The sequence below is a fragment of the Myodes glareolus genome, chromosome 22 (genome assembly GCF_982192425.1).
Source record: "Myodes glareolus chromosome 22, mMyoGla1.1, whole genome shotgun sequence".
NCBI lineage: Eukaryota > Metazoa > Chordata > Mammalia > Rodentia > Cricetidae > Myodes > Myodes glareolus.
This window is the reverse complement of record NC_142047.1, coordinates 13,349,947-13,362,310: the sequence shown is the minus strand read 5'-3', so window position 1 is coordinate 13,362,310 and position 12,364 is coordinate 13,349,947. Positions and strand designations below refer to the sequence as shown.

At 55.5% G+C, this 12,364-nt stretch overlaps 2 protein-coding genes across 9 annotated transcripts in view; one reads left to right on the top strand and one right to left on the bottom strand.

Moving 5' to 3' along the window:
- Nfix (nuclear factor I X) overlaps window positions 1-7,669 on the top strand; it is a 94,339-nt gene extending 86,670 nt beyond the window's left edge. For all 8 annotated transcript variants that reach the window (XM_087900329.1, XM_087900326.1, XM_087900332.1 and 5 more), the window contains one exon: window positions 3,774-7,669. In XM_087900329.1, the coding sequence (XP_087756455.1) occupies window positions 3,774-3,788 (15 nt within the window). In that variant the 3' untranslated portion in view covers window positions 3,789-7,669. The remainder of the gene's footprint in view (window positions 1-3,773) is intronic.
- Lyl1 (LYL1 basic helix-loop-helix family member) lies at window positions 7,670-10,913 on the bottom strand. The gene is made up of 4 exons (XM_085681590.2): window positions 10,344-10,913; window positions 9,340-9,695; window positions 9,157-9,248; window positions 7,670-8,493 (listed from the first exon to the last, which is right to left on the bottom strand). Exons 2-4 carry the CDS (start codon window positions 9,669-9,671, stop codon window positions 8,081-8,083), a joined length of 837 nt encoding a protein of 278 aa, XP_085537716.2. The 5' UTR covers window positions 9,672-9,695; window positions 10,344-10,913; the 3' UTR covers window positions 7,670-8,080.
- Window positions 10,914-12,364: the final 1,451 nt, after the last annotated feature.

The window sequence follows — 12,364 nt, the reverse complement described above, 5'->3', positions numbered from 1 at the left end:
TGTAACACCCAGATGAACTTGAACTTGGGGGTGTTGAGAAGAAAAACAATGGCTCTGGGCAGGGTCTGGAACCAGCCCCCTCTGCTCTGTGCCAGGGAGGCCGAGAAAGCCCTGCTGGCAGAAGGTGGGAGGGGGTGCCAGAGGAAGGGACAGCAGGCGGGCCTCCCCTCCCAGCTCTGGGCTGGCACCAGGAGCAGGGCTCCATTGCTCACTCCCTCTCCCCCTCCTGCCACCCCTGCTCTGCAGTGCAGTGCGCTTGCTCTGCTGAGAGCCCTTCCCTCTCTCTCGGTTTTGCCTTCTTCACTTTCTCTGCTCACTTTACTTGGACATTTTGAGGCCAAGTCAGAGTTTGAGGCAAGTTCGGGGGAACAGTTTGTCTCTCTCTCTCTCCCTCACTGCCTTCGGTTGCAGGTGAGGAAGTGAGTCCTAGCTGGTCCAGGACCCGTGATGGGGCAGGTGTGTCTGGGGAAGTTAGACACACCCTGGAGCAGAAGCCCTTGGGCCTGGGGGCAGGCAGGCGGCTGTAGGGGGACAATCAGGACTGGTTTCCACAGTAACCAGTGACTTTAGCTGATCCTTGGAGCACCAGATGGAGACAGAACAATAGAATGAGGGAAGAAAAGAAAATTTTAGCAATTTTATCATTCCCTAAATAGTGCTTTTTTACTTAGTTTTAATCAGTTTGGGGCCTGGCTTGAGAAGCAGGGAGGGGGTAAACAGAAAAGGCAGCCTGGGCTTGACCGTAGACCCTGCTCTTGCAGCCCGTGGAGACACGACTAAGTCCCCATTCTAGGCCTGAAACCAGAATCTTCATCCCCTGAGGATTCCCCCACTTTTGAGACTATAAGGCTATGTAGTACAAGAAACTTCCAGGGGAGAGTTTGGGCCTTGGTGTGGTGGCCCCCATGTCCCATGTATTCTCCACCCACCTGTGTCTGTTACGGAAGCAGAGGAGGGGTAGCTTCCCTGGCCTGGAGCAGTGGTGTAGGAGCCCATTGGGTCCCTTGGGTCCCAGAGAACACCAGAGCTAGAAGCTCAGAGCTCTGACTGACTTCACTCTGGGAGGACACTCCACCTGGTTTCCACCTCATCTTCCCAGGCCCTTCCTGGCTTGAAATGAGTGGACAAGCGGGACTTTAGGTAGCTGCTTGCAAAGCCACAGAGGGAGACAATCCCTCCTGTGCACGTCCTGCCTGGCACCCTGTAAGCAGTCCGCGTCACTGGCAGGCAGCACCCTTTGCTGTGGCAGTACCCACACTTCCAGATGTCCATCCTTTGCACCTGCTTTTGTCCTCACCACTGGCCACAGGCAGTGTTGTGCATTGAAATTAATTAGAGAAAACCCCAGGGCTGGAGAGAGAGCTCCGTGGAAGAGCACTTGTTTAACGTTCTCAATGGCCTGGGTTGAGTCTCCACACCTCAGTCCGCAGTCCACATTCCAGATTCATCTTATGAACCATGGTATCGGTGACCTCACTGGACAGCATATCTAGGACTCCATTGCCACAGAAGATTCTAGAGGATCTTTGAAGCTCGAGCCTTATTTTTATCTACGTATGTGTATGTACACACGCAGGAGTGTGTGTAACATGCATGTATGGGCTTCGTTCAGTCAGTTCTCTCCTTCCACCTTTCTGTAGGTTTAGGGAGTAAATTCAGGTCACATGACTTACATGCTGGACCTAAAGGAGCAAGACACTGTGCCTCTCAGACTCCATTGCTGTTTCTTGTGTTTAGTACCCCCGTTTCACAGAGCCATTTACTGCAATTTCAAACCAGAGCCTCAGGGACAGGGTCTGATGTGAGCTGATCAATATTGGAATATTCACAGTTTCAGGTTTTAAATAGTGTTGGTTCCCAGGACCTCAGGCATGCTAGGTAAGGCCACACCCCAACCCAGTAGTGATGGGTTTTCTATTTTTGTTTTGTTTTTGAGCCAGGACCTCCCTACATAATATAGGCTGGCCTCAAACTTGATCCCCTTGCATCAGTCTCCTGAGTATTGGGATTACTAGCAAGTTTTTTTTTTAAAATCACACTTGGATCCAAAATTTGTGTGTGTGTGCATGTGTGTGTGTGTGAGTTTTGAGACAGGATCTTGCTCTGGGTTAGGACTGTGAAGTCCTAAGTAACCTCAAGTTCTCAACAATCCTTTTATCTTGGTCTCCTAAGGGCTAAGATGACAAGAATAAACCACCAATCCGGCTTCCAGTAGAGTGTGTGCGTGTGTGTGCATGTGTGTGCATTTGCGTGTGCATGTGTGTGTGTGTGTGTGTGTGAGAGAGAGAGAGAGAGAGAGAGAGAGAGAGAGAGAGAGAGAGAGTTTGTTCGTTTGTTTGTTTGTCTTTCAGACAGGGTGTCTTAATGTAACCCTAGTTGTCCTGGAACTCACTATGTAGACCAGGCTGGCCTCCAACTGACAGAGATCCACCTACTGGGATTAAAGCCATGCACCACCATGGCTGGTTCTAGGAGTATTTTAAATGCTGGACCATTTCATATGAAATTTTGCCTGGATTTCTGGTTTCTTTTGAAAAGTTGGCAACTTCAGCTGCCTGGTGCCTTCACCCCAACTTAGCAGGCTGGACTCTACCTAAGCAGATCACAGACCTTCCCATCCAGTCCTGCCTCCTCATGATTCTGAACATGAAGTAAAGAGGCGCACAGGCTCTTAACCTTAAACTCCCTGCATTGGAGATCCACTGAGTCATCTTAGGACTGTGACCTCAAGCAGGTCAAGATCACCCATCCTGTGGGTACACCAATGTGGGCTTGGGACAAGGATAGAATGAAGCAGTATCTAGTGTGTATGTTCTGTAGTTGGCACTGCCTGGTCCTGTATACACAAGTCCGTGACATGGAGCTCCAAGATGCCCCCGTTAAAACGCCAGGGACCCTCATTTTGTTGTGAAGGTACTGTCAGGTATACCCAAGCAAAGGAATAGGTCTGGAGAAGAGTCCTCCACTCCCCTTTGGGCAGGAAACCAGAGGAGAGCCTTTGATGGAGGGCGTTGCCAAGCAGCCAGCCCCAGGGGTCCACCCTGTGTGTACTCAGCGTTCACTGCCAGGAGGGCCCTATATACGGGAAGGCAGCGCCCCCTGCTGGCTTTCTAGGGAAGCAATGCCCACCGCAGGGAGCTTCAGGCTCTTTCCCCAGTCTAGTGCCCTGAAGGCCCAGGATCCTGCTGGGTGGGTGGGCTCTGGCCCCCTCCCCCAGGCTGGCCCCGGTAGGAACTGAAGCCATGTGGTTCCCTGCCCCCAGCCTCTCAGCCCGAGGGACAGGACGTTGGCTGGGATGTACAGACGTGAATTTCTGCTTTTAATCCAAAGAGACAGAAAGAAAACTCAGCAAGAACTCAAGCTGGGCCACCCCCACCCTACTCCGCCATCCCCTGCGGGTACAAAAGCCCCAGCCTGGCATCCTCCCCACCTTCCAGGTCCCACACAAAACCTAAACAATTGCAAACATGGCCAGATCCCAGGTCTTGGCCAGTGCCAGTCATGGGGGTCCCACCCGCTGGGCACAGTGCCCACGGGAAGGCCAGCTGGACTCTTGCACTGGGGAATGGGTCTGGGGGGGATTCCCTCAGAGGGTGGGGAGAATAAGCTGGCTTCTTCCATTGGGGTCAGCTGCCCAGCACCCTGGCTCCTCCTCCTGAGCTCACTGTAGACGGTGGGGGTCATAGGGCCAGGTGGGGGTGAGATGGGAGCTGGGACCTTTCTGGCTGTTCTCATTGTCGGTTCTTTTTTTTTTCCCCCTGGTTCCGTTTCAGTCCTGGTTCCTCTGATTAAGATCAACAAAGAAACAACAAAATTTTTAAAAAGAGGTTCCTCAAAAGGGGGGAGAAGAAATTTTGAGACATGGAAATATCCCCCAGCCCAGCCCCACCGAAAAGCAAAACTTAGACGTCGTCAGCCACTCAGCCCTTCCCTCCTCCAGCCCGGGTAGCCCTGCGGTCCAAAGCAGCCCAGTCCTGGGAGCCCTCGGAAGGGGTCTCAGCCGAGTTGTACACCAGCAGCCAAGCAGAAAGAAGCATGCTAAGCGGACTCTGCTAAGCAGAGGACAAACAGAAAGAAAAGAAGCAACCCAGCCCGGCCTTCCCGGGAAGGTGGCACCCCTGCGGTTCCTGGGGACCCCCACCCTCCGCTGGACCTAAGCTTCCTTCGGAGCCCAGAGGAACAGCTCTTAAAAATGATGGAAGTAGACATTCGAGCTCACCTCCGGACTTCGCCCCTCCCTCCTCTCCCTCTCGCCCTTCCTGGGAGCCTCTGCTCAGGCTTCTGTCCCCTGCTGCTCTGGACTAGGATGGCCCCGGGGTGGGCAGGGGATGTTCTTTGGAGGTAGCTAAGCTAAATTCAGCGTTGAGTCCAGAATGGAGGGTGTTCTGCCACCTCCCTCCTCCGCCCCGAACCGCACGGGCAGTTCTCGGGCCGGACCCCCTCTGTACAGCACACAGGAAAAAGTCAGAATGCTCTGGACTGGACGCTCAGCCCGGCACTGGCACCCTCTTCCATCCCCGCAGGCCGCGAGGGCTGCCCTCTGCCACGCCCCTAGTGAAGGGAGTCGGCCCCAGGTCGCCCCGCACCCCAGCCCTGCATGCAGGTGCCCTCGCTCCGCCCCTCTGCCCTGCCCCTGCCCTTGCCGCACACAGCCCTCCAGGGGCCGGCTGAGAGTGGAGCAGAAAGGGCCCCGGAGCCGAGCGAGGAGGACAAGGCTGCCTCCACCTGCACTAGGTAGGCGTCCTGCTCTCGAGACTTTCAGTTCCTGTGGAGGGTGGTGGTGGGGTGTCATCCTTTTAAAAGAGTGTTCTGGAGCTTTCTGGTCCCCTTCCCTTCCCGCCACACCCCGTGGCCACTTCTCCCTAGATTTTAGCTGTAATGTCTTTCCTCTTTATTTAGGGGTGGGGCAGTCATTGTTTGGGTCTTTCGCTGTTGCAGTTGGGAACTCCTCTGAGCAACTTGGGAACAATTTCATAACACACCACAGGAAGCAGCTCTCCTCCCAGCCCCCTCCTCCTGCAAGGGATGGTGGAGGCTTGTCCAGAGGGTCTTGAGAAGCCCCCTGGGAGGGAGGGGAACGCGAGCACGCCAGCCCCCCTTCAAGGTGACTGGACCCCTCTGGCTTGTCTTTCTGTGCCTTAGTCCTCCTTCCCTGCATCTCCCCTCCTAGGCCCATTCTCAAGGCCTTGTGCCTCTCCGGTATGAAAACACAAAGCACAGGTCAGGATCCTCCGAAAGTTGGTCCAACATTGCACCAATGTGGGGGTGGGTTGTGGGCTTTATTTATTGAGAATCTAGTTGGTGAGGCTGCGGCCCTGAGCGGGCGAATGGCCGCGTGCAGGGAGCTCGGGATTGAGAGGCAGCTGTCCGGGCGGGCGCGCTGCGTGGAAGTTGAGTGAAGCCCTCCCCTGTGGCGTCGAGGGCCCGGGGTGGAGATCCCGCGGGGGACCTCCCTGTGCGAGGGGAGGGAGCCCCAGGATGGGGGGCCGGGCGGGCCGGGCGTGACGCGCGGTCAAAGTGCAATGATTTTTCAGTTCGGTTGGCGAAACAGGGTCAGAGCTAAGAGCTAGCGAAAGAGGGTCCCTGCCCGGCCGCATGCGCCTCTTCGGTTGGTCGAAGACAGTCGGGCTGCGGGCGGGAGCTGTGGGTTTGCGGGGCACACGCCCCGGGCGAGGTCAGAAGCTGCAGGCCAGCTGGGCCGGGGCCCAAGGTGCCCGGCGAGGTACCCCCGGAGGACGGGGTTGGGTGGGGGTAGCGCTCCTTTCCCAAGTGGTGTTGTGAGGGGCAGGCGAGGGACGATGAGGGCAACAGATGTGGGGACGTGTTAGGAGAGGAAACAACCCACAAAAAATATAGGGGAAATTTACCTTTTTTTTTTTTCATTGAACCAAGTGCAATGCATCAGAGAGTTTTCCTATCTTTGTATGTTAAGAGATTAAGAAAAAAAATTCTATTTTTGTTGTAATGTCCTCGCGGCTCTGGGGACGCTAAAAGAACTGGGCCTGCCCTGCCCTTAGCGGGGATGAAAGCTGAGTGTTTTTTCTTTCTTTTTTTTTTTTTTTCCTTTTTCTTTTTTTGATAGTTCTCTGGGTTTTTTTGTTTGTTTGTTTGATTGGTTGGTTTTTGCCGTTTTCCTGAGTTGACGAGGATAATCTGGGGTTTCAATTTGTTTCGTCGTTCGGTTTCGGTGGGAGGGCTGAAGAAAACGTTCACATTTTATATTTTAAAAAAACACCTCGACATTTTAAAAAAAACCAACACAAGATCAAAAGGAAAAGGACGAGAGAAAATTATTTTTAAGATAATTAACATAAAAAACCCTGGTGCTTATTACATTATAAAGTACGTTTTTAAAAAACCCACAAACTATTATACATACGTTTATGAATCAATTAAATATTCTGCACTTGTTAGGAACACGCATATCCCTTCTTTGTTGAGTTTAACGGAACGGGACAGCGGCGTGCGCCCCGCGGCTGGGCTGCTCTGGCCGCGGGTCTCCCTGGGCGCCCCTTCCCCCCTTTCTCGCCCCCTCCCCCTCCGGGCACTGGGGCGCGGCGGGGGTCCCCGGCCCCCTCCCCCGCAGAGGTCAATGCCAACGAACAAACGTCCCTTTTCCCTTCCTTCCCACTCCGAGCGCCCTTCTTTGAGCCAGACGCCAACTTGACCCTCACCAGCATTAATCAGGAGCGCGCTCAGCAAGTTGGTAGTTTCCTCCCCAACCCCTTCCCACGTAACACCGCTCTTCCCCTCCCTCCGGGAGGTTCGATGCTCCAGGACAGGTCCAGCCACGCTGACAGGTCGATTTGCCCAGGCCCGCGCACGCACGCACGCACGCACACAGCCCGGCACACATCCCCACCCTACCCCGCAATCAGCCCTGTCGACTGCCTTACACACCCGCCCCCGCGCTGGCCGGCCGACCTAGTGCCTTGTTCTCACCCCCGTGCTGGCGGAGCGGACGCCGCGCTCTGGGTCCCAGAGGGGCCGGGTGGCTCAGACGACCCACCGTTTCCCCACCCCGACCGTGCTGAACGGACCCCCCCACGAGAGAAAAATAAAGGAGCAATAAAGTTATGAGAACTTTTGTCCCCCAATCGAGAGCCCTAGGGGCACCCCAGCCCCACCTCTGCTCCCCCAACCCCATCCACCCTCGGGGCGCCCCCCCCCCCCGCAAGCCAGCCGGGGCCAGCCCCCGCTTTGGCCCCTCTTGGGAGATCCGTGCGCCCCACCAGCACCAGCATCGCGGACCGCAAAGGCCGCCCGTCCCGTCAAACAAGTTTCTTCTTAGGCTAAGAAACGCAGTATATACGAGTATCTCTATATATAGTACTAATGGATTTGGTGTGCTTCCCCCTTAGCGTCCCCTTCCCTCTGCTCCTCTTTCAGCCTGGTCTCCCTTCTCTGCCCTCCACCCTCCCCCCCCCCCCCCCCGTCTCTGCACTGAGATACATAAGAAACAAGGGTAGTTTACTGTCTGTTTTGTTTTCTGGGTTTTCAGTGTCCTAGCGGAATGCAAGTAGGCAGCCAGCCCGTCTGTCCCCTCTCCGCCCGCCCCGCCCCACCCCCCGTCACTGCGCTTCTGTTATACCATCTTTGCCTGACTCTCTCCGGCTTCTCCATTGAATGGCTAATGTGTATGTGAAATAAAGAAATAAAGAAAAACAAATGCAAGAGTACCCGAGTCTTCGTTAACGCGGTTAACAGGATCATGGATCAAGCGCAACCAGTTGGACTCGGTGGGGTGTCCAGGGGCTTCCCTCCCACAAACTGTCCAGGGGCTTCCCGCCTCCAGCAGGGGGCGCCGATGCGAAGACTTCCAGACCCTTCCCTACCTCTCTCAACACCCCTAAGGATCCCGTGGTCACTTTGCTTTGTTGGTTCTCTGGCCTCCACCCAGGGAAGAGGACACTAGCAAGGCCATCTCAAGTAGCCTGTGGGAAATTTTTCTGAATAGTCTGCGGAGCCCCCGAGTCGCCGGTCACCCTTCCAGGACCACATGGCGTTTCCTCATCTGGGCGACCTCTGTCCCTTTCACAGGGAGTTCACAGCGCAGCAGGCGAGGCGCCACTGCCTTGGGTCACCGCACCTCAGGACTAAGGGCTGTCTGCTCCATCTTGATGGGTCGCACCGACCCGTTGGGGTCGCCGTCACAGTCCCCAGGAAGCACGGGCTGCGAGCACGCAGCCTCCACCCTGTGTCGGGCTCCGCAGCGCGCACCGCTCTCTACTCCCCGGTGCGCAGGTGGCTTACGGGGCTCGGGAGCGCTGGGGCCCGAGGCGAGCACAGCCGCCTGGTCTCGCAGCAGCCGCACCAGGAAACCAATGTACTTCATGGCCAGACGCAGCACCTCGTTCTTGCTCAGCTTCCGGTCGGGCGGGTGGGTGGGCAGCAGCTTCCTGAGCTCTGCGAAGGCACCGTTAACGTGCTGTTGCCGCCAGCGCTCTCGGCTGTTGGTGAACACGCGACGAGCCACCTTCTGGGGTTGGTGCCCTGAGGACCGGAGGAATAGCATCAGCGTACAGGCCAGAGGGCACCCACTGCTGTCCTCACTAAACACCACCAGCACCCTCTTGGGCTTGAAGCGAGAGTGTGGGCTGTGTAGATGCCAGGGCCGCTGAGTCTGGGTCTTGCCTTGATGTCTACCCTGTGGCCTCATTCTGAGCGAGCATGTCCTTGGGTTTTCAGAGGTTCTCTTCTTGCCTGCTGTGGGCCTGTGGGTGACTGGTGGCCTATCTGATGGCTGTGGTTGTGTGGGTTCGTGGCATGTGGTTGTGACTGTTGTTTGTGTGGCTGGGGTTCTGAGGTTGACTGTGGTCTCATAGTTCTGTGTGATCCTAGTCCAAGGTTGTCTCTTTCATGACTGTGTTTTCGGGTTGGGGAACGTCATCCTGTGGGTGCTATGTCCTGTTGTGGTCATGACTCTAGCTATAACACTTGTCTTGTTGGGACTCAACTATGTAGCCCAGGCTGGCCTCTGAACGGATTATAGGGATAAGCCACCAAGCTAGGTTCAGTACGGTGGTGTTGCATTGGCTGTCATTTGTGTGAGTTATCCTGTGTTGATTCACAAAACACCTCTCCCTGTGGTAGAGTACAGGTCAATCAGACGTGGGCTGCAAGCACCCACAAGTACACAAACATAGACACACTCACCCTCAGCCAAGTCCAGCTCACCGTGGCTTGGTCTTCGCTTCAGCCGGCTGTGAGGGAAGATGCTGAAGGGTCCTGCTGGCCCAATGTAGACGCTGTAAGGTGTTGTGTGTCATGAATGCCTTGTAGGCAAAGCCCCTGTCCACCGACCCCCAGCACTTCTCACAGTCCCAGATCCCCACTGACCTGTTGAGGAAGGGGTGGGGGTGGTAATGCAGGGCCAGGGTGGGTGGAGCTGCTCCCAAGGCAGCTAACTGCAGCAAGGAGGGCCGAAGAGCACTCAGCTCTGTGGTGGGCATGGCTGCCCCTGTGGGCCTGGTATGACCTAGGTTTATCACTGGCACACCTGGAGGCAACCAGGGGGTGCATGCCGTGTTTCGGTGGTCCACCTCCGCAGGAAGGGGCCCAGGTGAGGCCGGCTTAGGGGGAGGTGCAGGCGCAGGGCTGGAGGCATGCACCATCTCAACTTTCTCAGTCATGGCGGGACCCACCTCTGCCTGGGCCTGGGGTGGGCACATGGACCCCAAGGATGGAATGCTAACCTGTGGAAGAGAGCAGAGTTACTGGGACGGCCAGAGACCATGTTTCTCCCACGTGTTTAACCTAAGTGAGCGCTTCAATATGAAAGCACTTTGAGAGAAAGAGACTGTGAGCTCAGTAGTCAAAGGCAGATGAATGGACCCAGAAACTACTGCAAGACATGAAGGGGGGACCTCCTCCACAAGAGGGGGTGTCTACTAGGTGCTAGACAGCATTAAGCCTGTAAGTGCCTGCTTAGAGTTGTTTGTAAAGGACTTATTGCCTCTGGGCCATTTTCTCTCCTACCTGCAGCTGGGGCACAGTAGGGATCCCCTAACTTAACTCCTGAAACCCATACCACCTTTCCATGGTTGCTGCTGAAGCCATCACCTTTGCTCAAAGTTCGTCTCACCAATCCTAGCCTCTTCAGCATCCAGATTTTTTTTTTTTTTTTTTTTTTTTTTTGCACCCTACGTAAAGTGTTTGCTGGGCTCCAGGGTCTGAAGTGTCCTGCTAGTGCGTGACCCCCCACCTCTCTGCCCTATCTTCCGCAGCTGGAGAAATTCCCCTGGTTCCTCAGTGGGTTCCAGCTGATGAATGAATAAATGAACGAATGAACGCAGAGTGCAGGCGCAAACTCTCCCTCCGAACTTTCAAAGCGTCTTTCTTACCCTGTAGCAGTTCTCGCAGCCTGGAGTGCAGTGTGGTCAGGGCTGTCAATCGAGGCCAGGAGGCGGTTTCCACTGTCCAGTCCGGTCAGTGTGCCCCAGGTGGTCCCGTTGGGCTTCAGAGCTGGGCTGCGCCACCTCCCGGGCTCCGGAGGGCCTGAGCAAGTCTCGGAGGCGGCGGCGGCGTGGTGGGTAACCCCGAGAGAAAGTGAGCGGTTCCTGGACCGACTCGCCTTTTCCCCACCCCCGACAGCCTGGCTTCCTCCCTCTTACCCCCTGGCGCAGAGGCCAGAGGATGCTGGGCCTGTGCAGATAAGGGTCTGACTGCCTGGCCGCGCCTGATAAGGAGCTGCACTGACCCCGGAGGAAACCAGCAGGCAGGGATCACGGGAGCGCGCACCTTCTGGCCCAAGGTGGCCAGAACTGGCAGGCACCCCTCAGGGCTTGCTGCTTGCTCCCCTAGGCACTGGAAGACCCTAGCCCTCAGGAGACCCTGGTACCAAGCTCCCCATGCAAAGAGGAAATGAGGCAAGGCTGCCTCTGGTGTCCTCTGCGGTTATTCTGGCTTTGAACCCCACCCCCTGCCCAGTGCCTGTGCTGAAGGGGGGTGGAAGGGGCCCCTTTCCGGTCCTCTGAGGCCCCATGACCCAAGAGCCCCAGCCTCCAACCTAGTTCCTCTTTTTTACACATCCCCTGTGGACTTCCCTACCCCCCACACACCCAGGAATAAGGCTCCAGGAGATAGTTCTGGTGATGTGGCCCTTCGGTGTCCTGAACCCTGTGGCACTTCCAAGATTATTTCCCAAGTTCAGGGGAGTGAAATCCAGAGTGTCAAGAGTTGTATTTCCCAGAAGCTGCTTCAGGGCTTCCTAAGATGCCAGGCAGGGGGCTGGAGAGATGGTTCAGTGGTTAAGAGCACTGACTGCTCTTCCAGAGGACCTGGATTCAAGTCCTAGCACCCACATGGCAGCTCACAACTGTAACTCCAAGATCTGACATCCTCACATGAACATACATGTAGCAAAACACCAATGCAAATGATAATAAAAAAAAGCCAGGCAGGTCACACCACAATGGGGTGCTGTCTCTGGAAACCTGTCTCTGGAGAGCTGGCTCAGTGATTAAGAGCACTTGCTGCTCCTGCAGAGGACTCAGGTTCTGTTACTAGGAGCCACATGTTGCTCACAATCATCATCCCTAGCTCCAGCTCTAGGGGATTTGATACCCTCTTCTTAACTCTGAGGGTACCAGAGAAGCACATGGTGCAATACATCCATACAGGCAGGGAAAAGTCATATACATAAAAGTACATAAATCGTTTTTTAAAAAGTCCTGGAAACCGCACAGAAAGCTCCCAAAAAAGCCAGGAATGTTGGCTCATGCATTTAATCCCAGCATTTGGGAGGCAGAGGCGAGCAGATCTCTGTGAGTTCAAGGCCAGCCTGCTCTAGAGAGTTCCAAGACAGCCAGAGCTACACTGAGAAACCCTGTCTCTTGGGTAAAAAAAAAAAAAAAAAAAAGCTTCCAAGAGGAGCTGAGCTCTATGTAGTGTAATAGGCCGGTCCCATGTATTTGGTGAATTGTAGGCACACCCAGGGAGGTGCTCAGTGGCCATCCGGCCTTGTTAAAGTGCTGAAGTCACCACCCCACTGCCTCACTTCGTAGCGGCTGGTGAAGTGTGCTTATTCCCCTGCACTCCTCTTAGCATTACTAACCCTCTACTCCAGAGGAAGAGGACAGAGTCTCTTCACTGGGTGTCTGGGCAGCCGCCTGCTCTGCCTGTGTTCTCAGCAGTCACATCCCTATTGAGAGCAGGCAGGGCAGGAAGCACCTGGTCTGGAGCGGATGCACAGAGTGCCTGCTTCCGGTCTGGCTTCCGCCACCACACCAACTGGAGAGAGCGGGGCCCAAGACACCAGGCAATAAGAGACTTCAGGGGGACTAGTGGGGTGCTGGGGGAAAAGCCTGGATTGTCAGAGGGGAGGCAGCGCAGGGTGGAAGGCGAGCATGCTTGCAGCTGCCTG